General features: G+C 41.0%; 1 protein-coding gene across 1 annotated transcript in view; it reads right to left on the bottom strand.

The window, feature by feature from the left end:
* Positions 1-2,291: 2,291 nt before the first annotated feature.
* kif1b (kinesin family member 1B) overlaps positions 2,292-27,892 on the bottom strand; it is a 58,237-nt gene continuing 32,636 nt past the window's right edge. The window contains exons 21-48 of the mRNA XM_088007069.1: positions 22,692-22,797; positions 21,834-21,982; positions 20,264-20,442; positions 19,792-19,932; positions 18,235-18,489; positions 16,084-16,202; positions 15,768-15,853; positions 15,468-15,597; positions 15,019-15,172; positions 14,758-14,848; positions 14,554-14,672; positions 13,995-14,050; positions 13,507-13,707; positions 12,170-12,278; positions 12,000-12,066; positions 11,777-11,861; positions 11,323-11,428; positions 10,136-10,250; positions 9,926-10,059; positions 9,119-9,180; positions 8,886-9,031; positions 7,671-7,931; positions 7,518-7,589; positions 7,314-7,435; positions 6,467-6,619; positions 6,148-6,340; positions 5,188-5,306; positions 2,292-5,102 (exon numbers count right to left, since the gene is read on the bottom strand). Of these exons, the coding sequence (XP_087863195.1) occupies positions 5,060-5,102; positions 5,188-5,306; positions 6,148-6,340; positions 6,467-6,619; positions 7,314-7,435; positions 7,518-7,589; positions 7,671-7,931; positions 8,886-9,031; positions 9,119-9,180; positions 9,926-10,059; positions 10,136-10,250; positions 11,323-11,428; positions 11,777-11,861; positions 12,000-12,066; positions 12,170-12,278; positions 13,507-13,707; positions 13,995-14,050; positions 14,554-14,672; positions 14,758-14,848; positions 15,019-15,172; positions 15,468-15,597; positions 15,768-15,853; positions 16,084-16,202; positions 18,235-18,489; positions 19,792-19,932; positions 20,264-20,442; positions 21,834-21,982; positions 22,692-22,797 (3,573 nt within the window). The 3' untranslated portion in view covers positions 2,292-5,059. The remainder of the gene's footprint in view (positions 5,103-5,187; positions 5,307-6,147; positions 6,341-6,466; positions 6,620-7,313; positions 7,436-7,517; positions 7,590-7,670; positions 7,932-8,885; positions 9,032-9,118; positions 9,181-9,925; positions 10,060-10,135; positions 10,251-11,322; positions 11,429-11,776; positions 11,862-11,999; positions 12,067-12,169; positions 12,279-13,506; positions 13,708-13,994; positions 14,051-14,553; positions 14,673-14,757; positions 14,849-15,018; positions 15,173-15,467; positions 15,598-15,767; positions 15,854-16,083; positions 16,203-18,234; positions 18,490-19,791; positions 19,933-20,263; positions 20,443-21,833; positions 21,983-22,691; positions 22,798-27,892) is intronic.

The following is a 27,892-nucleotide window of genomic DNA, read 5'->3' as shown; positions in this document are numbered from 1 at the left end:
TCCTTCCACAGTAGATTGGCAGACCTTTGACCCCATTCCTCCTGACTGGAAGGATTTATCATGCTCTGCTAGGACAGCAGTGAAATGAACCATGAAATCCATCTAAATGACTTTAGAAATGATTAAATTGTGACAGCTGATTAGAAAATACAAAATGGAAAATATTTTTGGCCTAATGACAATCTGTGTGTTTTGGTGCCTGATTCACACACCTGGTGTTGATGTCAGCAGCATGAATGTCCACATCCAAGCTCCTTGTACTCACACAAACACACAAAGGCTGCCTGATCTACAGCTGTAGGTTTGTGGAAATATTAATTACATATGTTACTCTGTGTTTCATAGAGGTCTAGTCAAAGTTATACTCCAGTTTTTCATAACGTTTAAGGTACCTAGTCCGTTGTCTGATTCTTAAAGAGTTATTCCCACAGCTCGACAGTTTCTGTCTGCCTTACAAAACACAAATGGAGCACACCTGCTCACAATGCATTTAAAAATAACAGATTGGCTTGTTTTTAAGTTGAGTTGTATAGGATAATGTCACTTTACTTGTGCGAAAGGTTTTTACATCACAAACCCCCGACATTTTAGTTGAAGGTTGTACTTTTTAGAGCCCTATTATGCAAGAAATGTACCTAACCCTAAGAAATAATACGAATTTCACCCTGCTGAATTAGTTTATGCTGGTTTCACGTCCACTGTGTGGACAAAGGGAAGTCAATGCAATCACCTGCTCCATTATGCATCACCTCTCTTTAGTGTCTGTCCTCTTTAATGCAGATGAGTCAGTTTCACTTCCATGAGGTTTCACTGAGCTCTGATGCAACAGCTGCTAATCAGGGGCCTGCAAGAAGACAAGAGCCGAAAAGTTTACCCAGTGACCCTCACCAGGTTACTGAGTCTTATTGTGTTCCTTAATAAATCAGTAACAATATTTATACTGTACTTACTGTAAGATACAAGCTTCAACACGGAGTAAAGGTCTGAAGTGTCTCATGATGAGGGAAGAGGAACGTTATGCTAACATCAACGTAAGAGTCACCCAAGGTAAGACGAGGTGTAATAATGAAGCTTTGTTTGCTGAAAACTTCCAGAAAACTGTAAAACAGCTGACACACTGGGTGCCTTTAAATCTCAACTTAAAATGTAAAATATTCTTATAAGATGTTACATTATTGTTAATAACCTGACAATGTTATGTCTTTATAGTAAGTTGTTATGAAATCTCATCAAATGACCCTCCAAAGCTACAAATGTAAAAAATAATTTGTTGTTTTTGTATTTTATTGTGAAACAGAACAATGAGTCTCAAAAGAATTTCGATGAAATATGGAAACATTTTTAAGTAAAAATGAACCGACATTTGATAGGGGACAGAAAAATTACATAACTTTTTACAATTAGCACAGCTAAATGCACATCAGATGACAAGAGGCTAGTGCTCCGTCAGCTGATGTTTAAGGTCATGTGGAGTTAATCAGGACCTGTAGTTCACACAGCAAAAACATAAAATCTTGCCAACCATAGAAATTAATTTGTTTTACAGCATCTGAACGTGCACAGAAATCAGTAATACTTTTGTTACATTAGACTTAAAGATAAACAACCATAAAACATCCACTGTGCTCTGGATTAACCCAGACTGTGAGAACAGGATAAGTAAGGTTGAAGAGTTCAGATGTAAAAAAAAAATCTAATTTCAGAAAATTATTGTACCAGTAGTGATTTTACAATGGCCAAACGTAACATGTTTTCAAGTATTTAAGGGATGCAATATATATATATATATTTTATATGCAATATCTTAATAAAACAAAGTTCTGCAGTCTGAGGTAGAAAAAGAATCTGTAAATCAATATTGATCCGAAACATTGATCTGAATGTTAACCTTATTAAAATAAATAAATTCAGATTCCTATTTTGGGAGGGTTAAATGTTTTCTATTTTGGAGTTTTTTGTGTGACTATTTTCAGGATATGGGTCACTCTTTCATCAAGTTTAACAATATAGGGCAACTATAACTACTTCTGAGTAAGCTTTGCAGATTTTTCTGGTTTACCATTTTTTTCCACATTACTTACTTTCAGTCATAAATTCTAGTAAATTATTATTGTCTCAAAAAAATGCAAAGCTGAGATTGAAGACGTTTTCTTTATTTTGATGACGGCATTTGACAAAAATACTGTTTGTTGCTTGTTTCATAATTGGTTCTTGTGTTACGTTTGTTATTCAAATAAACTTAACTTGACAAAAAGAAAGAAAAACAAAGCAGGCATCACACATTCTGCTAGTGCAGTTTGCAGTTTTCTTTTTTTATTGTTGCCTCATTCACTAAACAGTTCAGTGGTGCAAGATTACCGTACACAGAGTTAGGATATCTGCATGACACATCTATGCTATACAGCGGATGGATTATAATTATTACAAATACAGTAAACATATTTACAGTTTAGTTCAAGCTCCGTACAACATAGATATTTACAAAATAAGTATGAAAATGAAACCAGTCTGACGAATAATGTACAGCGGTAAAATGTTCAGGTCTTGTCCTTTTATTCTTCTTAATGCACGAATCCCAAAGATACTGTCAGAGGGGGGCTGATGGAGACATCAGGACTAGTTTTGTTTGAAAGGCATCAACGGAAAAAAGAAATAAAGTCACATTAAAGAGTTCTATCATAATTTTAGTCTATAGCTATGATGTGTTATAATCCCTGATAGTAGATTAAATAAACTAATAAAAATAACCTTTTATTAAGATTTCAGACACCTGGCCACAGTGCGTCGTTAGCAAATATCTCTTCAAAAGACGAAAGCGTGAACCGCTTTCTGGTAAAGAGGAAGCACTAATGTAACTCGCCTCCATGCGGAAAAAAACAAAAAGGTGCAGCGGGTCACATCTTAGGTCCCTTTTAAAGAAATGGTGAGAAACGACAAAAACCCTAAATCCTACATTCAACTCTCTCTCTCAGTTCAGGCTGCCAAACCTTCATTTGGTTCACTATGAGCAGAACAACTAAACCGCACAGACTTCACTTGATCAGTTAGTTGAACCTTTTATTGATATGTGCAAAGAGCTGCAAACTAATATGTACATTTTTTTAAACGATAAACGCATAATCCATAATAATATACTTCTGAAAATTACCCACTGGGGGTGAAAATGTTTGCTCTGATGTCCTTCCATATGAAAAAGCAGCACTCTCCCCCACCCCATCTCCTAATGAATGCATAGATGCATGTTTTATATCCTACGATGGGTTCTTTAAGCACTCCCTGACCAGCAGGTTTCCTGACCTGTGATCGGAGATTAAATTATCGCAGGCACCTCCGTTTCTGGTCTCGTGTCAGCGGGCGAACTGCTGGTTGGTAGGCCAGAGTTTAACTACGCCCTTCTGCGCAGAGACGGAGGCACCAAGCAAACATCCTCACCAACAAAAAAAAAACTAACAAAAAAAACTCTCTCTGCATCGTCCCTTTCATCTTTTCATCCAGTGTAGCTTTGATATGTGCTCTCGTTTTTGTTCCTGAAGCTTGGATATAATCCTGCTGTTACCTGACCTTGCTATAGATAAGAGTTAATGTGCAAAAACAAAAAGTGCAACACCAATAAATGCTGGTTAAAAAAATTAAAATAAGTAAATGCCCTTTTTTTTTACATTTCAAAAAAAAAAAAAACTTTGAGAAATAAAAATTTTAAAAAGAAGGGGGGGAAAAAGAGATGGGTTGGAGAAGTTTCAATTCAGGAAGCTGAACGGAAAATGAAGAAGTGGTCATGTTTGTTGGTGCTGAAATGGACAAAACTTCATTTTAGAGGTTTTACCCAATGAGGGGAACATTTCATCATCATCCTCCTCCTCCTCCTCAGGCTGTGCCTGAGCAGCTTCATCACCTCATTTAACTCTCGCAACCCAGCAACTTCTTCACTTCTACTCGCGTCTTTAGTTTCACACACACAGTGGGGTAAGAAAGTTTGGGTTTATGTTAGCTGTAGAAGCAGAAAGAACAGCCTACCATGGGATCTGAGTATTGCAGTGTCTTAAGCAATGAGCTGTTCTCTCTCTCTCTCTCTCTCTTATTTCTCTCCCGTATCTCCCCCCTCACATCCTTCTTACGGTGGAACACCAAACTGAAAAATAAGTACTCCTGCAGGAACTACCCGTACAAAAGTTGTACATTTTTGCTTGTTTTTATCCAGTAAGCAAGTTTTTTTTTTTTTTTTTTTTAATGTTTGCACAAATGCATGGACTGACACTGGCACTACCTGGGAGTTGGTGTATGTACAGAGGCTGAGAGGCGGGATCCAAGCATCACGGATGATTCGGTGCCGAGCTCGACAGGATTTCGCTTGTAATTTTAAGTTTCGCTTTGCAATTCTCTACTAGCTAAAAATAAAATTTAAAAAAAGGAAAGCAATACTAATAGTAAGTAATAGAGCATGACTAAGAGATTGCTTTGATATATTTGCAGATTTTTAACTTTGTTTTTTTTTGTTTTGTTGGGTTTTTTTTTGCGATTTGAGTTGTTTTCAGGGAGCAAACCTGGTGTTCTCCTGGGGGCTGCTGCTGCACTTCTTATCTGAGCACGTTATCAAAAACCAAAAGGCAAAAAGTTAAATTAAACTTATTTTGGGAGACAAATAACACTGATAATACTTTTTTTTTTTTTTTTTTTTTTTTTTTACAGATGATTGGCAAACTGAAAATTAGTTTTTTTTGGAGAGCCGTGCACACACAAGTAGAGACTACTACGACATGCTACAAGTCAGGAAGTTCAGGAATGACGACAAAGCGGAAAGAACCAGACCCGTCGTGAAAATTTAAAACACAAAAAAGCCGACGGGGGGAGGAGGAGAAGAAGAAGAGCTCGGGGTGCCGGAGGGACGGGAGGGGAGGCAAAGTTCAACGGAGCTGAAACTTTTAGTCGCATGAAAAGTAGAAACTTAAGCCACAAGTCTACTTACAAGAGGAAACCTTTTAAGACTCACAATGATTAATAAGTGTTAACACTTTGTTTGATCAAAGAGAGAGCGAGAGCCACGGGGGTTCCTCCGCTCCGCTCAGTTCTTCATCAGACCGCTGCGCCTCCTCGCCAGCTTCGATCTGAGGGGACGACATGTTGCGGTGAGGCAAAGGTGCATTCGTTCAAGAGGAACTGAAGACGGCACACGCAAAAGTATAGAAGTACCTTATCGTCCCTGCCAGCAGAGGGTTGAAGGCGTACAGCCAGTCGTTCATGTCTTTCTCATTGTTGGCCTGCAGAAGGATTCCTCGATGCTTTGTGCACACCGCAAACGTGTTGGGAGTCTGCAAACATCAAATATTCATCATGAGACGCAGCTTCATCAGAGGTGGAGAGACTAAATAATTAGATTTAAGCCAAGGATTTTCCAAAAGAAGAAGTGGGTGTACTGGCATTTGGCTGAATGAAAGAAAAGTTGAGAGAGCACTCTGCCCCCTTTAGGCGCCACCAAAAAGCTCACAGTATAATTCTGGCTGGACATTTGAATACTCTCATCAGAACTAGCGGATCTCCTTTGAGTTGGCTGGTTTTCTGGCAAAGATCCTTGGTTGGTTTCAATCAAGACCGTTCCAGAATTCTTTCTACCTCGGTTCTTCTCAGTCCATGTCGACGTGACGCCAAGCTCACCGCCGGCGACGCTCGTGTTCCAGAACATTTCTGAGTTGTTCCTGAACATCACTTGTCTCACATCTGAGGTTCACAGTTCAGGTCAGATGGTTGACATATGGACAGGGCTGAGTGTTATGACAAAGTAACAATCTCAAAAGGCAAACTGAAGCAGCACTAAGCTTCAGGACGTTTTATGAACCGATCCTGCCAAAGGAAGAGGCCTAAAGTCCAGATTAAATTGTGCCAGAAACTTGTTGATGGGGGTGAAAAGCATCAGGTTTCTCTGCCACCCACAGAGGGACACTTATTCTGATACGTTTAAAGAGGTCCTGATTGATGGAAATCCACAGTAAAATAAGGTTCTAGTTCATAAAAATGACAGAAGCTGTATATTGTACAATCAATCCGCCCTGGAAAAAGCAGCAGCTCAAACAGATCAATGAAAGCCTGAGCTTAATGTGACATTTACATTTATTATGGGTGTATTTAAACTTCTGATTCGAAACAGACGAGCACCTTGAGCATGGCCTGCTGGTCTTCGCTGTATTCCACCTGGGCCGTGGAGAGGTTGAGGACGCCTCGCTCCACCGGGTCCTTGTCGCTGTTGTAGATGAAGACGTACGGGCGGCGAACGACCACAAAGTGCTTCACCCACGTGTTGGAGCGCGGCTCCATGAAGCTGAGGAAACCTTTCTTAGACACCACAGACCTGAAATGAAGCAAACATATATATATATATATATATATATATATATATAACGCCTTTACTATACAACTAATGCAGGTCAGACAATCCAACACCATTTCAGATGAGCTGCCATCATTTATTACTAACCCCGGCCTCATTTCCTCGATATCAGGCACCAAGTTTAAGAACTCGTTCTTTCCAGCCCGAGCAAGGTAGGACATCTCCAGAGTGGGAACCATCGGGAAGTTCTCGTAGTCCGAGCAGGAAGGACTGGAGGCACGGGAGTTGTTCTCTGGGGTCCTTTAAGACAGAAAGAAAAAAGTTAATGTCAAAATTGTCCACTCGTAATGCATTATGTTGAAAACAATTGTTTTATAAGATCTTGTTGTACGACCATCAAACTTGCTTTATTTTAGTAAATCTATTGTATCGATTATTCTGACATTTAAACAGATTTAAAAAAAAAGAACATTCTGTCAATTTTTAATGTACACCTTTTTTATATGCATTATTCAAAATACATTAAAAGATGGAAATAAACAAATAATTCAGTTCATTTTTTAAGTAAGAAGAATAAAGAAACTAAAATGCAATGCATTGCATTCTGTTTCATTGTTGTTTTCATTTTGGTGCTTATTTTAACATAAAAATGTGAAAAGCTCAGCTGTTTCTGCTTCATTTAATAAGGCTAGTGTGTTGATTAAGTTTTGGATTCACAAATTAATAATTAGATAGCAAAAGGAGCTGATAAGAGATTTTGTTTTAACAGAATTTGAAGCAGGTGAAGCTAAAACTATGCCACTTGAAAGTTTTTGAGTATAACACAATAACAGAAAAGGCTTTCTTTTTGTATCTTAAATGCAAACTGTGTATAGATTTTATTTACATTTGTTTTGTAAATGTTAAAACTAGCAGGGGAAAAAAAATATCAAAACAGCTAATATCCACATCCTCCATGGCTAATAATGCACCAATACAAGGAGAACATTGTTACTTTTGGTCTAAGGAGCTGCAGCGGGAGTCAGCCAGGGAGGGGCAGGTGGAGGACGGCGTGAGGGTGGCGCTGCTTAAGCTGGTCACCGATGGGTCTCGTCCGATGGGCGAGATGTCAGACAGCTGGAGAAGATGGCAAAACGTTAGGCGTGTTTACCCAGTCAAACGTGACCGGAGCGAGGAAAACATCCGAGTCGTTTCTCACCTTGCAGTCGCTGATGCTGTTCACCACCTGGCTGTAGTCGCTGTTGAAGGTGTGGGTCAGCAGGCGCAGACACTGCAACACAACATCCGTCAGCTCCAGGGAGCTCAGAAATCGCCGGCGTGCTTTCTTGCCGCGTGCGGGATTTCTCCTCACCTTGGAGGCGAGCTCCTTCTCGCGGTCCACCAGGCTCTCGATGTCCGCCGAGTCGTAGCCGCTGCTCTCGCTGGGCGTGATGGCGCTCTCGCAAGTGGCGCTGGAGATCTGCGAGGAGATGGAGGTGGAGGTGGACAGGGTCCCCGAGCTCATGCTGGGGGACAGAGACTCGCTCAAGGACTTGGCGGTGGGAGCCGTTCCCACCGGAGGCGCCTCTCCCAGCTTCTCCCTCAGCAGGAGGAGGTGACGGGTCTTCTCCACCTGAGGAGAGGTACGAGTTCTTTTATCTTTACACCATCAGGAGTTATTTGAGCTGCATGTTTTCACAGCAGCAATAGAACATGACAGAGAAAGGTACCTGAGCCTTAACTGCAATTAACGGCATGATAAATTAAACTGAGCTTGGCAATTTTCCATTGTGATGATTATTATTTTTTTGAAGGGCAATTTTGTTTCACAGAAACTTCATAATTCATTTTATTTATGGCTTTGGTTGTATATAGGTTGATATTTCAGTTTTTCAGTATTTCAGGTGTTGTGTTTTACTTTGGATATTTAAAATGTCTTCTAGTTGCAGCGTTAAGTAAGGGTGCACCAATAAATCGACCCTGATTTCTTTAATTTTGGGAGATTGCCGATCATTCGATACTTGCATGTGGAGCCGATCACATCCACCGATTTTATCTACTTTGGCAAAGGTCTAAAAATCAGCTCTGCTATGACAGAGGTTTGACTGACAGACCCACGGTCATGTCTGCACGTTTGTAATTACTTTTTGCTATATTTGGAAACATTTCAGACAAAAAAATAAAAATCACTTTTCCTTTTAAATATTGGTCATTGGCGACCATATGGAAAACTGCAATAGGTGCACCCTAAATGTTAAGTGCTCTTTACAGGATTAAAGTTAATTGGTCTTTGAAGTTGCAATATTATTCTATTATCAATATATTACTTGAAAATGGACTCAAAACATTGCTCTGAGACATTATCGTGTATTGCAATAATTACTGGGACATTTTATAGTCCAGCCAAATTTGAGCTGGACGAAAAAAAACTTTGTTCTCTTCCACATAAGGTCAATATAATATTCCTGCCAGTGTTTTTTTTTATTTATCTTTTTGACCACTGGTTCATTCCTATGATTAAGTTTAAAATGATTTGAAACATATTTTTTTAATATGTGAATGTCAAATCTGATTTCCAAGTTCCCACCTCATGCAGCTGCTCGAGTTTCTCCAGCTCCCACTGGTGCTCCAGGATCAAACTGTCCCCTCTGGGCCTCCATCCGGCCAGGTTCTCCTCCCCTCGCACGTAGGCCACGGAAGTGTCCAGAACCTTCCTCCTCCTCCGCTGCATCCCTGTGCAGGAGAACCCGGCTTGTCAACACAAAAGGTATAATGGCAACTATTCAGATGTTTCTTTGAAATCGTTTTCTCCTCGTTTACCAGGGCTTCCGGTGTCAGACATCTTGCACAGGCTGAGCTCATAGATGCCGGTGACGCGATTGCTGTAACAAAGCAGCAAAAAAAAATTATTAATTAATGAAATGAAAAATTCGGCCAAAAGAGTGTGACGCGTGGTAATAATTGGAGATTGATTTCAGCTTGAACAGACTTGGCATGATTGTACGGTCAAAACCCAAAAGAATACGATTTACTTGCGGTCAATGAACACACCGTACCTAAATGCAACCGGGGCTTTACAGACCACACTTATCAAAGTGGCAGTTATTACTCCACAGACAAGTCTTAAAGGCAGCTACCAGAGAAGTACTTAAAATAATTAATACACAAGAAGAATTAAAGGAGGAAGAATCTGGTTTTCTGCTGTTTGTGAAAACTACTTTTAAGCTTCAGACCAGAATAACAGAAAGGCTGAATGTTTTACAGCAACATTCTCCCTCAGTAATGGAAATGCTGGATGTAGAAATATTTGTAGCAATCTGTAAATCTCTGAGAAGTGTCCACATTCTCAGGGGAACACACACACACAGATGTCACTGATTACAATTACTACAGTCAATCATTTCATTTATTCTATGAAAATGTAAAACATCAATTCAAATATCTCTGTCAGAGTTTTGCACTAACAGTAAAATCATGCTTTACACTCCCGGTCAAAAAGCAAAACTGTAATCAGTAGGCTAAAGTTGTACACAAAACAGAACCTCAAAACTCAGATTGGCTTTTTTATTGGAGTGTTATACATCCGTGTTAATAGATGCACCAAAGTGCATCAACCTGCAGGCTTACCAGTCAGGAGTTTTGGAGTACCCACTCCCAAAGAGGTTCCTGAGAGAACGCGGCGGGGAGATCTTGGCGTCCCGGGAGTAGAACACCATGCAGATGTCTTTGGTGATGATGGCGGGCTGGATGCAGTGGTCCAGCTGAAAAGCAGAGGTGCGAGTGAGCCAACGTCCGAGACGCAGCGAGATCGCCGTGAGACAGAGCGGAAAGACAAACCTCCAGATATGCAGACAGAGTCATGTAGATCTTCTCTCCGTACGGAGTTACTCGGTTCAGCAGGAGGGAGTTGTGCAGCGAGCTGTCCCACACAGCTTCAAAACGGTAGAACGTTCTGAAGGAAAAAATATACAGAGGAAAGCAACAGGAGTTGAGCTTTGGGAAGTCTCGTTTCAAAAAAAGACACTTTTGATGTTGCGTTTCTCGTTGTGACATGGGAGGTTGGGATTTGGCTAAAGAACTGGTGTGTGGATGTGCACAGGTCTAGATGGCTGAAAACGAAACTTTCTCACACTTTCAACGTGACAGGATGCGAGGATAAACACAGAGAAGACACAAAGAGGAGACAAGACTCAAGGTAGGAGCTGGAACATACTGAGAATACAGTTCAGCATGATGCAACTAAAAGTAAAGCTGCCTTTTTGTATATACTGATACGTATTCATTTTACAAACCAATTCCTTTTCGGTGAGGTTGCATTTATCCTTATCTCCCAGCAGGGGGAGCATTTACCCACAGACAAGTGACCTTACTGAATGTTAGGGTAGTCAACAAAACAAAAAACTTGAATCAAACTGACAGTAGGTCAGCTCACGACTTTTATTTATACTAAAGTCACAAACTTATAAATGTATAAAAGTAGTACTGATCAGGGTGCATTTGCATTTAGATCGCCTTTGTCCATCAACATTTTGAGAGTTTTAGGAAATGAATGGTAATGGAAACAAAGGCATATCTTATGCAACAAGCAGGGAAGGGGCTTAGGAACCAAAAATCTATTAAACTTATTTCTAAGAGTCTACGGGTTCTAAAAGAGACACATAAAGGTCCTTCATTGAAGGCCTTATGCTCTCTGATGAATGGTACCTATCAATATCCTTATCAATAGAAAGCCTGAGGACAATCAAGAGTCCAGCAGCAGCAGGAGGAAAGAGTCCACAGAATAAAAAGAGAAGCACAAAGAGTCAGGCAACAGAAACAATAAAGCACATCAACAACTGTAAATAAAAAACAAACAGAAAGCTCATGCAATGAATTCATTTTACCCTCAGAAACCATAAAGACAAGAACATTTTCACATATTTTCAACACAAAAACATGAAAAGCCTACACAACAACAAACAGATGGATTGTCAGGTTTAGAGTTTATCAGAGCCAAAGTAGCTCTCAGAGTCCAGTCCACGTACCTGTTAGTGTTGTGGGATGACTTGATGTTCTTGGCAGAAATGATGTTCAGGGACAGGACGGCGTCGGCTGCGCTGTCGTCCACCTCGGCCTTGTTCCTGATACGACCTGATGGAGATACAACGGCATGACGCGTCAATACGGTCACTGAGACTTCTTCTGGTGAGCAATAAAATAAGAAACACAACTCTACAAGCATCTGGTCAGAGTCCAGAGGCTGCATGTGAAAAATGTGAAATGTAATTATTTGGTCCATCTGCGGCAGCTGCAGTGTATAAAAAGCTTAGAAAGAGAAGCTGCCTTAAGCAAAACAGAAGCCTCTCTTCCCCTCCCATAGGTGTGTGTGGTATATTCACAGTATATCCTCTTCTGAAGGGTTTACCCTCACTTTTTTTTACCCCGCGTTACCGTCTAGTTTCCATTGGATCGAGTGAAGCTCTCGGACGGATGGCTCACCTACAACCAGCTCACGAACATCCTTCCAGTGGAGCTCGCTGCCCTTCTCGTGTATAAGAGTCACTGTGATCCTCCGCTGGATCCCCTGCAGAAAAGATGAAAGGAGATCAAGATTACGGCATAAAAACCACGACAACAGAAACAACTTGTACGTCAGTATTATTACAGATAGACAAGTCTTTATCTTCTGAGTTTTGGGGAGTGGCAAATGCTGTACCCTTACCTGGTGCAGAAGGTAGGTGCCGTGGCAGGGCAATCCGGCACTGTGATCCACGATAGCCGGGATGTACCTGTGTGGGGACAAAACCAGGTTAGACTTTTATGGATGGGCTTCCATGCATTTTTAGAGGCTGGATTCATCCCTGTGGGAACGGTGCAAAGGGACACACTCACTCTCCGGTCGGCTCCAGCTCGCTTATCTCGAACCAGACGAGCAGGTCGTACTTGCTGACGCACTGGCCCAGGTTCGACTTGGTGATGGTGTTCAGCTTGGTGGCTGGAACTATAAAAAAAAAACAACAAAAAAAAAACAAACACCCATCAGCTAAGTATTTTAAATTCGACGTTTCAGTGAATTTCAAAACAACGTAGTCATGTCGTGTGAGCGCATTGCTGAGTCTAGTGGATTATACAGGGCTTTGCAAAGGTAGAAATGCATTTTAGTTTTTGTCGCATCTCAACTGTAGACTTCAATGTGTTTTATTTGGACATTGTGATAGAAAACAACAACGTGAAGACACATTTGAAAATATGAAAACTGTAAAGGTGTATTTGAAAACAGAGGTGGCAGCATCATGCTATGGGGACACTGTTCGGTCGAAACTATTTGAGCCTCAACATGCATCCAAGCTACAACGGAACTCTATAGATCAAAGTGTATCAATGTGCGAGGTCGGCCTAGTCAAAGTCCAGACCTAAAATCCAATCAAGAGCCTGTCGCGAGAGATGAAAAGGGATCACAGACGCCACTCATCTAATCTGACTGAGCCTGAGATTCCTTACAAAGATGCGACATTTATAGATGTGACAAAGCATTTCCAAGTAGAAATGCATGCCACACTTTTCAGATTTTGATTAGTAACAGGTTGTTGTTTTTTTTTTTCTTTTTGAAAACCCACATGTCATTGTTCTTCATTTTATTGAAGTGTTTCGCTACAGCATCACAAATGTGAGAAATTCAATGAGTGTGAATGCTTTTGCAAGGGCCTGACCGAAAGGTGGAGACGGTGTGAGGAGTTAAATCACAGATTACACCAACGCTGACCGCTCCTTGCTGTCTGACGTATCAGCAGGATTATTCTGCTGATGAAACCAGCTTATCTCTCATTTGCATATTCATTTCTGATATATATATATATATATATATATATATATATATATATATATATATATATATATATATATATATATATATATATATATATATATATAAAAAACCTCCGTAGTCTAATCAGCTGTCTTCTGCGATTAATTGTCGCTTCACAACTTGGGAAACAATTTAAATTTCTGCAAATTTATCTACTGGAAGGTAGGAGCTCCGGTCAGTCGAAGCAGCAAGGGGAGGTTTGAACCGTCGGGACCCAAACGCGATCACTGCAGTGCTCCGATGTGCACCTGCAGGCGCTGAGCAGCACAAGAACAAAGCGCTAGTCTAATCACAAAACAGCATCTAGTGGGTTGGGGGGGGGGATCTAATGCCTCAACCGCTAACCCGAGTCCTGTGTACCAACCGTGGTGCTTAGGCACAGTGAACACGGGGTCGTGGAGCGCTGAGAGGAAGGGGAAGTGCGAGAGCTGGTCAGCCTCGTCCTCCAGGCTGGCCACGGCGGAGGAGGCGAGGGCGTTGGCGTGCTCGGATAACGTGTCCAGCACTTTGCCGTTAACATAGCCGCTCACGAGGTAGCGGATCAACTCGATCTTACGGGTGTGGTCTGGGTGGGTGGTGTGTGTGTTTGTATGTGAACGGCAGAAAAGATGGGTGAATAGATGTGTGGAGGAAAATGGAAGAGTGGGGGGGGGGAAAGGCAGGACAGAGTTGGGTAAGAGGATTATAGAGATTGTAGAAAAATGATTCAATACGACAATAAAAAGATCCAAAGGAAGCGAGAAATGAAAAAAGGACATGTGAGGTATGGTTACATAACAAAGTCAAAGATACGGGGAAGTGATGGTGACAGAACATTTCACTGTATGGCGGCGTTGTGTGACGATTTGTTACCTGGTTTGGACAGAGGCATGGGGATGGGGTAGTATTTCCGTGACGGTGTTGGAGGACTGTTGAACACAGAAAGAAAGGAAATATGTATTCTAGTGCAAAATCTGTCTTCAATGAAGAACTTTTACCCAAACCGTTGAACATTTCCACATTTTGTTACATTTAAGTCACACATTTTTATTTGTATTTAATACGACAGGCCATCAGAAAATAGTTCCCTGTGTGGATAATTTGTAAACCACATTTTGCTGCAAGCCCTGAGGTTCACCTTTTCTCCCTTCAAGTGATTTTTAAAGACACTTTATTTCAGGGTATCCGAACAAGAAGAGGTTCTAGATTCAAATGTATGGCAAACTTTTCAGAATATTATCTGTAAAATTATTATTTTTTTAAATCATGTCTCCTTTTCCTCCATTTGCACAATAATTAATCACTATGTGTTCCATCTAAAATGCAAATAAATCAGAAGTTTGCTTCTCTTATGCGACAACATGAGGAAATAGATGAAGATACTTTTGTATTCTACATTTCTGTAGAAGGTATTTTTTAAAAAGCTACCAACCTGATCAGGTCCTGGCCGTGGATGTGCAGCGGGTGCTGCTGATAGTGGCCGAACACCTCGAACACGATGGGCTTGTTCTTAATGTACTCAATAAAAGACTCAGTGACCTCCACAGAAACCTGCAAGGAAAAAAAGAAAAATTTAGTTTCTGGCCATAAGGAACGGTTTGGATTGAAGGAATGACGTCCACATGTCTGTACTCACGTTCTGGACGTGGTAGAAACCCAGCGGAGCTCCTCTGCCGGTGTTCTTCAGCGGCTCGGTGGAGAAAGCCTCGTCGTGGCGATGGAGAAAGCTGAAGCAAAACGTGAACACAAGTCAGAGTGATTAAATTCATTTAACTTGCGCACAAGCGTGTAACGCTGTTGCAGTTTCCCTAAGCCGAAGGCTTCGTGAAGCATCGCAAACCGATATTTCAGGCGACCTAAACGGCGCCGCTCTTATTTTCGAAGAATGTCGACTCACTTGAACTGGCAAAAGATGTCGGCGTACTCAGGTGGGACGCCACTGGCCTGGAGGACGGTCACGCGGAAGGTGAAGATGCTCCCCACCTCCAGCTGGCCTGCCAGACCCTCACTGTGACTCAGCTTGGCGTCTGGGACGTTGCCCAGCTTCAGGTCTGAGGAGAACAACAGGGTCAGTTAAAAATGACCAAAAAAAATAAAAAATTACAGCTGCTGGCGTGTGAATTGCTCCTCTTTATTCATCACTCCTGCTGTTCACTCTTTTTTTTTTTTCTTTAGCTTTTGTAAAAATTCTCTCACGCAGCAAATAAAAACCCCTGCATTCGCCTCATTTACACGACAAAGCTCAACTTTGGATCCAGCAGGGACATCTGCCGGGCGCGTTCTCTGGCGAAGGGAAGAGAGGCTGAAAATTTACGAGTGCAGAGGTTGAAAGTCTGGCGGCCGTACCCATGTCGTTGATTCTGTTGAGCTCCTCGGAGGGTGTGATGACCTCTGAGCTCTGACCCTGACCCTCCACGATGCGCAGTTCCTCCAGGGACAAGCCGGAGCGGGTCATGACCGTAGAGGGAAAGTCATTCTGATTGGACGGATAAAAGTCGGAGGCATTAGCATATAGCTGGTCCAGAGAGGGTTTGAGTTTCTAAAGTTTCTCTACCAAGTTGGTATTTTTGGAGAAAAAAAAAATTAAAAATAGAAATAAAGTGTCTGCGTTTCAAACGGCTTTTCATGCGACTGCAGGCGGCTCACCTTTTTGAAGTATTCATCATCAAAAGAAATCTTGGCAGTCCCCGACTGTCTAACCCCGGACCCGTAATCTGGAGCCTCCTCGTCAGCTAGAAGAGAAACAAGCCCTCCTTTTATCCCAATCTGTCACAAACCTAAACTGTCAAAGCACATCAAAGGGAATAAATAAAGGATCTGAGGGAATCTCTGCGTTGCCAGCACATCGGATCCCTCAGGACTCTCCCACATGCTGCCACTGGAATCTCAAAGCCGAACTTAGAGCTACACATATTTTTGTTAGTTGCTGGTAATAATCTCGGAGTTCTCATTAATTACTCACCAGCTATAGCCTGGACCCCCACGCGCAGGAAGCCTCGCACCTCGCCCTTTTCTGTAACTATGGCAACCCGGTGAACAAGCGGCACAGGATACAGCAGGTTGCTCAGGTACACAAAGGCTCTGAGAGCAAAAATTAAAACAAAAGGGAGAAGAGAAACAATGAACAACCGCAGCATCAATAACTGTGGCATTTATTTAGCATCTGAAGGTGGAAAGCTGAGGTTTGAAGATTTAACATGTTTACGACAAGTTATTAACAAATATATACAGTAAAATATTAGTGACAAAGTAAATGAAAAGGCAAAAAAGACAATGTAATGAGCAAGAGCTCCTTAAAATCTCTTTTTATACTTAATAGTTGCATTTTTGTGTCTCATAAAGTTTAATAGTGGAATGACAGATTAGCAGATTGCAGCAGTAAAAGCTATAAAACAGCATTTTACAGTGTTGGCCATTGGCCGCACTGGTCTCACTGACATTTCGTTTCGCAAGACATGATTTGCAATTGCAGCGCTCCTAGTTACACTCTATAACGACCCGCAGCTCTTCGATGAAGTCTAATGCCCAAAACCAGAGCACAAGACATCCATCTGTAGAGTATCTGAAGTCAAAGTGATGCAGGGACCAACCTGCACCCATGTGATGTCTTATTTTGATGCACCGACCCTGCTTATTACTACGATATTATGTTTTCAGGAGGAGCTTCTCCATTTTGTACATTTTTTGGTTACTCTGTGGCTGATGTTAAATAGCAGATCGACCAGTCTGCCACAGGCTGTGTTTTTACTGACCGTGCATCAGTTTACATCAACTTCAGGGATATTTGTACATGTATACAATTTTCTATCGTCTATTGAGTCTAGCGTAAGTAGTGTAAGGTAAGGTAGCAACGAGTTATTGGGACCGATCACATTTCAGGAGCAACCAAACAGAACCAAAATAAATGTAAACGAGGTGGCAACACAAAGTTAAATATAATTAGGTCAGAGGTTTCAACTCTTATGACCGTTTGCCTCCAAAATTACTGAAAAAAAAAAAAAAAAAAAGAACACTAAACTACAGAAAAAACACCTGAACGTCACTGGTTTGAGCCTAAGAGTATGAAGTGACACAAAATGAAAAGGCAACATGTTGGTGCAAACATAGGGGCACAAACTGGGCAATTTTACTTGGAGGTGTAACAGCACTCACAGTTACATGAGACCTAACTCTATTCAATGCATTTTAATTACTTAATACCTGCAAATTGTAAGATCTTTTACAGACTGCGCATGAGCTATAGTCTGTTTTAAAAAGCAAAAGTAAACATTGAAAAACGTTCTAATTTCCATTAAGCAGAGCTACTTAGTAAGTTTTTTTTTTAAATCATCAGGAATCATTGGAAGCAAGCTAACACAACCAATACATAATAAATTAGACACAGCTGTCAGCTACACCATGAGCCAGCAATTTTTTTTTTAACAAAATATTAACCTTCACATTATTAGAGATGTTTTTAGACTGCTTTAAAGGAATTTTTTTGTGGTTTTGTTTTTATTTCAACTGCTAAATACACCCACTAAAGAAAGTAGATGATAAACTGTTTTCCTCAAATCGGTCAAATGACAAAAGTCCGAGTTCATACATTTCAGAAATAAAATGATTTCAAAGTAACACACACACAAAAAAAGAAAATGAAAACAACCCAAGTTTAAAAACGGAAAAAGCCAACAAAAAGGACAAGTACTTAGTTTGCTTAATCACAACAAATAGGCAGTTTTAAGAGACAGATGGGAGTTAATGCAGTCAGCAGAGTGTGGTGGTGGAGGATGAGACATCTGACAGGAGGACGACGGCAGGAGGTGGTGCTGGCTTTTCATCGTTCTTAGGAACAGAGTCCAAATTAAAAGTAGATTTTCGACAGTCGACCTCAGAGCACAGAAGGATGACGAATTATGTTAAATTAAATTAAAAAAAATACTTCATTTATTTCCAGCTTCTCTGAGTCTGAGAGAAAAAAAACCAAAACAACTACAATTACATTCAATTATACTCTAATCTTTGATACTTCAGCTACTCTTCACTGCATCCACCTAAAGTGAAACAAACCAACAACAGCTCTCCTGTCCCAGCCTCCGTGTGCAGAGGAAGAGGAAACGCCCAGATCACCGACCTTCCCACCAGGATGAACCAGGGGGAGCGGTCGTAGAAGGGGTCCTGCCCGTCGCTAAAGATGTCCGAGCCCTCTTCGGTGCCCGCGTCCGAGCTCGTGTCGTCCACAAATGCCTCGTCGTCTATGAAGTCCGACATCTCGCTCTGGCGCTCGTCCGCCAGCTCGGTGATCTCCGAGTCGGAGGTGGAGAACGTGGGCGAGGGCGTTCGGTCGGCCAGGTGCTCGTTGACGCAGCCGTTGAAGATGGGAGAGCTGCTGGGGGAGCGAAGGTTTGGGAGCGGCGGCGAGGGTAACAGTGGAGTCAAAGAAGAGTTAAAAAAAAAAAAAAAACTTCAGGCGCTTTGTGAGGCATCAGTGATCTCATTTCATTTTGAAAGATTCCTGCTGTTTTTCTAAGTTTTCAGAGTTCCTACACATTTTTTCATATAAATATTTTAGACTTCTGGAGATTTAGCTCTCCAGAGCTCTCAGTTCTTTACAAAACATAAAATCCTAAAGCTCACTATAGCTTTGTAAGAGATATTTCACAAGTGGATTCAAATGGGAAATCTTCAAAAATAAATTAAAATGATGGAAAGAGGACAAAAAAAAAAGGACAAGTGAAAATATTTATCCAGATCTGAAAAATACTCAGATCAAATTCCAAACTGTGTAGGAACCCTGCTTTAATTCAAATAATTAAAAATAAAAAGAAAGCCTCACTTTTCACTGCATTAACTACATGCATTCATTTAAAAGCAAAAGCCACTGAAAAAGCTTTTCAGTTTAGGATTCATTTCATAAGGAGCCGGCATTAAACTAATCGCAGGTGTCACAGCAAATACCAGAAATGCTATTTTAAACCAACATGAATAACGGCACATTAATGGATTAGCATGTAAATCTCCTCATGTACGCCGACTGAAAGAGGATAAAACACAAAGCGCCAACATTCCCACCTCACCCAAACCCCATGTTAACATGAATTAAAGGACGCATCAGGAAGAGCATGGCAACCAACGACGGCACAAAGTGATGCAGAAAAAAAGGGAACACAACAAATGGTCACAAAAACTCAAAATGTGACGTGGAGTAAAATAAACACACATTCAAATAAAAATAAATTTAAAAAAAAATCACAAAAACAAATAAAATGGACAAACAAATTTAAATAATGAACAAAACATCATCTGGTACAAATGACAAAACATGATGTGGAAAACGTGATATGACCGATACATGAATCTCCAATGAGAAGTGATGGCAATGAAAAACAAAACGCATGAAGAAGTCCTAAAAGCTTCAGTACGGCTTTGGGAAATAATACAAAACAAATTTTTAAACACAAATGAATAACACGATCTAATTGCTCCTCTTAAAAACAATGAAAAGTGTAGCAACATTTTTTTAAGCCAGCTTAAATACGCTGATACTGGTAACCAACCCTTCCCCGGTACTGTTTAACGAATTTGTTACAAAAGCAAAAAAAAAAATTAAAAAAAACAAAAAAATAAAATAAAATGGCAAGAACCAAAACTATTTAGTTTAAATGTGTAGCGTTCATATTCGGCTACAAACCTCCCCACAAGCTTAAACCAGTGGAAACGGTCGTAGAACGGGTCGTTTCCCGTCAGAGTTCCCTCTCCATCGCCGTCCTGGTGAGCGGAGGCCATTTCTCCAGCGCGGTCGTACATCTCCCTCATCTGCTCCAGCCTCTGCCTGTAAATGACCACATGCACTCAGGATTAATGGATGCAGGATGGGAATTTACAGCTCACTAAAAGAAAACTGGAAGGGGAGAAAAACTGATGATGTACAGATGATATGAATTTGACTATTTTCTCTGTAAAGATAAAAAAAAAAAAAAAATGGCAAAGATGATTCAGAACGATTAATTTTTAAGATACTGTATACAAATGACTTTTTTTTGAAACTCCTACTACAGATGCCTATATCTAATTAAGTCAGAGCAATAATCAAACAGTTTGCTACAACTGAAGTAGAAGACACTCTACTACATCATGTGTGTGCAGATTAAGGTAATTTTTACTTGAGTTTCTCCAGGGACCAGTAGTGTGTAGCTCCGTTCTTCAGGTCCTGAACCTCGACAGCGACCACGGTGCGAGGGAAGGGCCTCGGGTCGCGTTCCTTCTCCGGCTCTGGGGGCAGGAGTTCAGGGGGCAGCGGAGAGTACAGCGTGTCTGTCAGCAGCACGAACTGGAACTGGACCTGAGGAAGAGGGAGAATTTAGGAAGGACTTCACCCTCAACGAGTAGCTTTGGGCTCAAACTGTTACCAAAACTTGACTTTAAAACATCCCGAGAAGGAAAACTCAAGATGAAAATCCTGTGTAAAGTGACTCTTCTGCAGCGTCTTGCGGTTTATGTGGAGTGTAAATCCCTTGGCTTCCTGGTGGAAGGGAAACTGCAGCGAACCGGCTTTAGATTTACTTCCACTTCAATTTGTCTATGCGACAGAGGATCAATGCTGCATTCCGGATGATTTAAAAGTCAGACTAGAGCGCAGCTCCTCTACCATTTTATTCCCCCCCACCACCACATTCAGTCAACATTACATTAAATTGTCACGTTCTGAGCAGGTGGATGTAAAACTATGAGGGAGACGCAACATCTTAGCTAAATAATATCAAAGGTAAGGCACACAAAGTCCAGCAGAGTCATAATGTGTATTTTGGACTCAGTTTTCTGCTGTGACTGACTGCCAAAACCCGTTTAACATCTAAACATCAGCGGATGCTTTTGGTTTCCCTCGTGATGCCCTGCATTGCCTGAAGACATCACACAGGTTTGGGTTTAGAAATCTAGTCGGCAGGATATGCTACGTGTCATTTCTAGTCACACAACTGGAAGATCATTTAAAGGCTGCAGGAACGAGAGACCCCAAATTAAAAATTTCATTTGATAACTGTCTTCTCATGGGACAAAGCAGTCTAATTCAGTCAAATTCAATTCAATCCAAAATTGTCACAAAATTGTTTTAGATTAAAACTGCCCATCTAAAGTAGACCTACTTATTTATCCATTTTGCCCGATCGTGCAATAAGTATTAAGAACAGGCCACAGGCTGTATTTTAGCATTGCAACTGGATAATCCCAGAAACTCTCCGATCCAATTAAAGTTCTGACTTTGATCCACCGAGAAAAGGTTAAGGTAATACAAAGCATAAATTACCCAACAGCTCCACTCATTAAAGATGATGCACACGTCATATTTCTGCATCATAAACAATTTCCAGAACATTTAAGAAATATACCAAAAAAAAAAGGGAAACCAGGAAAAGACTAGACTTTAAATGAAAAAAACTAATTTACATTATAAATTTTACGCGTTTCACCTCCAGCAGATGCAATTAACTCACATTTTCCTCAGTCTCGTCTTGCACGTCATTGTGATTTCATCACCATTCTCCAACAGCTTTTGGACACCATTTATCTTTATTTATTTGAAGAATCAAAGTTTACCCAAATGATTCATTATTGGCCTGCAGAGCGGGATTGCATTACCAAATATTGCATCAGAGCAGTCCTCTGTTACTGCAGTATAACGCACATTGTTATATTCATCGTAACAAAACCTAGCAGCAGCATCATTTCTCTCACTTTTTTCTTCAGCTCCACACTGATGGCGTTGGCCTCCTTCAGGTACACGGCGTTCCCCCACAGCTGGTCACGCAGGGAGGTGAACTGATGGTACCTCCACTTCCTGAAGGCCCACTGAGCCAGCTCGAACTCGTGCTGCGTCCACGGCACTGTGGAGAACACACCGAGCAGAGGTGACATTATCATAACGCTCACGGCGCGTTTTAAAGGCAAATTAAACCAGGGGGGGGGAAAAAAATCTGAAAGGTCTTTACAGAACAGTTTGGATTGTTTAAACCTCTCCACGGGTTCAGAGAACGTTAAATTAGTGGGAGAAAATCAGCATAATTCATAACGTGGAATCATGAAGGCAAATTTCCTGCAAGAAATGACTGCGCAGACACAGTAAGACCGTTTTAAAATCCAAACTGGACTATTTTTCCAATTCAGCTCCACACAGTTTCTAAAAGTGTCGACTTACCAACAGCAGCTGGACTTAAAACTTCAAGCAGATGCCAGTAAGGTGTTAAAAATGGAAAATGAAATTAGGAGGAACTACAGTTGTCTGACATTTTAAGACAATTTGTAACCGACGAGCTGAAACGTTAAAACAGTACGGTTGATTAAACATCTAGCTAAACGTTATGTTGGATTAGATTTATGAATCTATAGACTGATTTCAATTAGTACCTTTGGTGGGAAATTAGAATGACTATTAATATGTCTTAGAATAAAAGATGACTGTAGAAAAATTATATACGCACATCCCAGTAATTTAGGCTCTGGACACAGAACGTGGAAGAAAACACACAGCTCATTTATTTATACAGTGTCCATTCGTGGCTAATGCATCAAAAGAAACATCTTCTTAGTACACACCTTCCTCCTCTTCCTCCTCCTCCAGCTCTGCCTCGTCGGGCGTCTCTGCGACCAGAGAGCGCGTCTCCACCTGCTTCTGGAGCTCCTGCAGTTTGCTCTCGTAAACCTGGACACCGACACACAGGGGGACATGGACAGCTGTCCATCAGCTGGACACACAGGTGAAATCAGCAGCACAACTCAGCCCAAATGACAGCCAAGGACTGATGCCAGGAGCTTCGTTTCTGAAAACTTTGATCATTTAGCCAAAGAAAATTGTCTGCAACATAGGTGTAAGGTTTACATTTTTTTGCATGATCTAGAATGATGGGCAAATAACATGTCAGTACACATTAAACAACAGAATATTTCGGCACGGTGTGTAAAATATTAATAGCCTAGAAAATGTGTTACTTAGAACAACAAAACACAACAACAACAAAAAGAAAAACATTTCCAAAACGATTAGATTTGTAAATCATAGAGCAAAACCCATCAGCATACATTATTAAAACTTTGGATGCCAAGTGATTTTTTTTTGTTTTGCTTCTTTAGAAGCTAAAAGGTATCATAACTCAGTGGCTAATGTACCAAGTAAACAATTCACTTTCTAAAATGACAAAATGGCTTCAGTGGGAGAAGAAAAGAGCCGGGAGAAGCCGAGTCAAATGTAATCCAATGAGAGGCGCCATCATCATCATCAGAGAAGGCCAGGCAGCCTGTGGTCCCGATGACCTCATCTTGTTTGTTCACAGTCTTCTGGTAAAACAATGAAGCCTTTTCATCTGGTGCTGACCTCCTCGCCTCGCTGCTGAAAACCACCGACAAACCGAAACCCAAACTCTCGGCTCGACTGAGAGAAGACGGACGGCGTAAAGCTGGCAGGACCGTCACCGTCATAGGAGACGTCATAAAGTAGATTCACACTGCGCATTTAAAGTGTTCAAATATTTTTAGAATAATACTTACAGGCTTTGAAAGCCAAATGTAATCCTCTTTCCAACACACATGCATTTGAGCAACACTATCAGTGTATGATAATTGCTGTCATGAGAAACAAAATGGATTTTAATGGATTACAATTCAGTAGAGTACTGGACTCTGCCTTTTCAGTATTAAACTCTACTTCTGACGCCTGTTGTTTTGTTTGGGACTTCATTTCAGCCACACCTTTCTCGAGAGTTTTTTTTTTTTTTTTTAAATCACCTGCCATTAATGTGAGCATGTGCTGCAAAGCTTTATTATTGGCTCGTATATTTCTTTCCAACAAACTGTTGTCTTTACAGTGACATTTCCAGCAAACACAGAGTGTGTTGACTGCTGCACCATCCTGTCCTTCAGTATCATGTATCCTGCTTCTGCAGACTGTCCTAAAACACCCCCTGCCCCCAACACACACACCCACACACACACACCCACACACACACACACACATCTGTCTGCAAAGGGAGCAGATGAAACACTAGTCGAGTTTCTTTCCATTCAAAGCAAAATGCTAAGTAGGTCTACCTGGTTCTGAAAAACGATATGTAAAATAACGATTACTAAACACAAAAAAATTACAGTTTTTCATTTAGGTATACAACCAACATCGACCACCTGGATAGTCAAAAAATGTCGACAAAACCAACAAATCCAGTGATTTACCTCAGTGCAGCAATTTAAGTCAGATAAAGAATATTATATCAACTCCCTGCCTAGATGAGGAGGTCTGGCTCCAGCTGGTGAGCAGCCCGGCCTCAGGGAGACCTGTGGGTCGGGGGAGAAGCCCACGACAGAACCAACTGATCGTTGAGCCGAACAAGAACAGTACGTACTTCCCCAAGTCTCCAAAGAATTTACAGAATCACCAGAAAAAGCTCTGGAATTGTCAAAAGTCACAAAAGAAAGTCAGGAGACGGCTATGGAAACTTGCTAAATATGTCGACAACATTGCTGACTGGACAGCACTGGTTCAGGTGGAAGCAAAAGTCTGGGGAGAGACAGAGGCATACTTGCCAATCTGAATATGGCCAGAATAATAAAAAAATTATTTTTTGATGCTTACAAGGTATTTTAATTACTTGATGCCAAAAACCCTAGTCAGGGTTTCCCTCAGTGTATTATAAGCCTGGAGGCCCACCAGGCTTTTCTTGCCCCCCATCTGGCTAAATGTCGTCTTCATTTAAATCTTTATTTATATACTAGTAACAGTGACAGTAAAGACAGATTAAGCTAGAGTTTATAGTTGACTATTGACCTAGCGCTATTATTTCACATTATGACTTTCCATATGGACTAAAAGTCCTGATTGGGTTCTCTGTCGTTCTACAATTTTATCCTGGACACTGAAGAAAAAACAAACAAAAAAAATCAAACTCTTTCGTAGAAAATCTTCAAATAAAAGCAGATCATTTTATTTCAGTCATCATTTGAAAAATAAATTCTCCAGCAACACACTTATGTCCTTTTTTTATGCAAATATACTTGTAAATAATATTCATCAGGTCTTATAGGTTTGGAGAAAATACCTAATATACTGTAATAGCAACAGCACACACAGTCAAAATGAGGCACATACTGATGATTCAACAAGATGTACAACACTTGTATAGAGGTTATGTGCTTTTCAGGAGAAAAGAATACTGTACAGAGTTCATTTGACGTTTTATGCACACTTTCCAGTCTAACTGGTCACCATCAGAACTGGAGCAATTCTTGAATCGCTGTTTTATAAGGAGCAGGTCCTATAAGTTTAGGACTTCTAAGATGTGACATGCAAAAGTAGATAGTCATAGAGGGACAGTAATCATTACATTCACTCTGATAGTCTTTAAAACATATTCCTTAAACATTTGTTTCTGATTATATGTTATGAAGGACATCTGACATCAAGTTATGAGAATTATCGGGATGTTTTAGAGCTGCAGATGGAGCAAGTAAAAGACATGAACAGGCAAACCTTTCTGCTAAAACTATTCGAAGCAGCTATAGCGCAGAACAACCGGAGGGGGGGGGAAAAAAAAACAGATGTATTTCTCTGAATGATTGCTTTTTCTGTCTGGATCCAACAAAAACTAAACAGTCCTCAAAATCTCATTCGATCTGGACATTTCTCCTGAATAACAAGTATGCAAACATTTCAAGTCGTTGCCCTTCCTCCAACATTTTTTAAAGGCCAGACTTTGGGAACCATGACAACACTCAGTGGGTATCCATTGACACAAAGTGAGCTCTGTGCTTACCCAATGAACCACAAGACTAAAAATTTTAAGGCTGGAACAAATAAAATAAAAAAAATTTAAATAAAAATGCAGCACAATTTTATGACGTGGGGAAAAACTGCTGAAAGATTTGGACGATAAACTTAATATCTCAGCTGTGCGTCTCAACATTTCAGCATGTAGTGGTTCATTAAATCCTTGATGAGCTCCAGGATTTGAAGAAAGAATAGATATCTGATAGGGGGAGGGTAAAAAAAGAAAAAAATCTTAAAAATCAAGTTACAGGTTCAAAATAACCATCACTGTGCTCCCTGGGTAAATACACAGCTTTCCAAAGACATGGAGTGCAAAGTACTTTAACAAAAGTGGTGGCAGTTACATGAAATAAAGCACAGGAAAGGATACAAATCACAAAGCTGCTTGCAAAAACAACTGAACGTTTTTGGTGTGTTGTGAAGCTTCTTAAAAAAAAAAAAAAAGAAGAAAAGGAGCCAGCACAGTGAATAAAAAGGAAAAGAAAAACAAAATACTGATTTGCAAATGCATAGCAGGGTTAATAAAGTTAGTGCATAAAAAGGCACTTATTGAATATCACACACAGTTACTACGATTTTAGTCTCAAGTTAAAAAAAAGGTGCACCTTTCACCGGTGCTTCAAGTTCTTCAAATTTAAATGAGCGAGAATAGTTTGATTGCAAAGTAAGGAGAATGGTGATTTATGATTTGTATTCAAAGAAAATGTCTAAAAAATGCAATAAGGACTCGTTTTTTTTCCCATCTGGAAGTCAGTCAAAATGGCACAAAAATGAAATAAATACCAACTGCTTTCTGCTCCTCATTTGGGCAATAACACGGCGTAGTGCTGCGGGCTGAAACATTCATCATCAAATCAGTACTAAAACGGTAAAAATGTAAACTCAAGCGATTCAAACATGAGCATAATTTTGGCAAATCAAAGCATGATTCATGAATTGTCGTACATGCCGATAAATGAACAGGCGAAGCGTTGCTCTCCTGTTAAAAATAACCCCCTTATCGTCTTGTTGGCTTTAAATCCTTGTGACTCTCTCAATGCTCCTGAAGACGACCGACACACACACACGCACACACACACACACACACACACACACACACACACACACACACACACACACACACACACACACACACACACACAATGCAGCAAAACCTGATAGAAATGAGGAATAACATGATCATGACGATGAGAAAAGTTTTTTTTTTTCTTTTACATTTTGAACAACACTTGGATCAACCAGTTAACACATTTATCAAGTGCAATAGTCCCAGTCAGTTTTGCTGTTGTGATCTGTAATGCGTTTGCCTAAAAGTAAAAGTGTTTGAAACTAGTTCTGTCAGTCAGACTGCCGTCTCTCTGCTGGCTTTTAGATTGGGAGCGGACATTTGCCTGCGCATTCGCGGAGGCGGCTGAAAGCTGAAAGGAGGGTTAGCGTGGTCGGCGTGGTGGTACTGCTGGTAGCCGCCGAAGCCTCCGTCCGTGTACATCACGCCGTTGTAGTGGCACGGCAGATGCTGGTAGTGAGGCAGCGGCTGCGCCGGTGGGTTGGGGTGGTAGAAAGCCGGCGTGTGCCTCCTGCTTTCGGGCGGCTGCAGAGACTCCATGGAACCCGAGGGCCGCTGGCGGTGGTTGAAAGAGCTGCTGCGGCCGCGTTCATGCGGCTGCTGGTTGTTCCTATGGTTTTGTCTGTGACCCTGGTTTAAACCTTGCTCCGAGTCTCTACGGCGCTGAACTGACGTGTTCGGCAGAGGTGGGGTGACGTGGACGACTGAGGCGGCCATCTTGTCTCTGGGCTGCACTGCTTCTTCAGCAGGGCTTTCTCCTTCCTCTTCCTCTACAGCTTCTTTGGGCACCTTTAGCTCTATGACTTGCTGGTCGGTAATGATGATATGAGTACCTGGACTCCACGAGTTGCGGTGCTTGGGGTTACTTTTGAAGGGGAAGCGCAGCTTACGGTCTTCTGGCGGTATAAAGCGGTGAGG

The sequence above is a fragment of the Poecilia mexicana genome, unplaced genomic scaffold (genome assembly GCF_051168715.1).
Source record: "Poecilia mexicana isolate PSO_F unplaced genomic scaffold, ASM5116871v1 scaffold_7, whole genome shotgun sequence".
NCBI classification, from domain to species: domain Eukaryota; kingdom Metazoa; phylum Chordata; class Actinopteri; order Cyprinodontiformes; family Poeciliidae; genus Poecilia; species Poecilia mexicana.
This window is presented reverse-complemented; position numbering and strand designations above follow the sequence as displayed.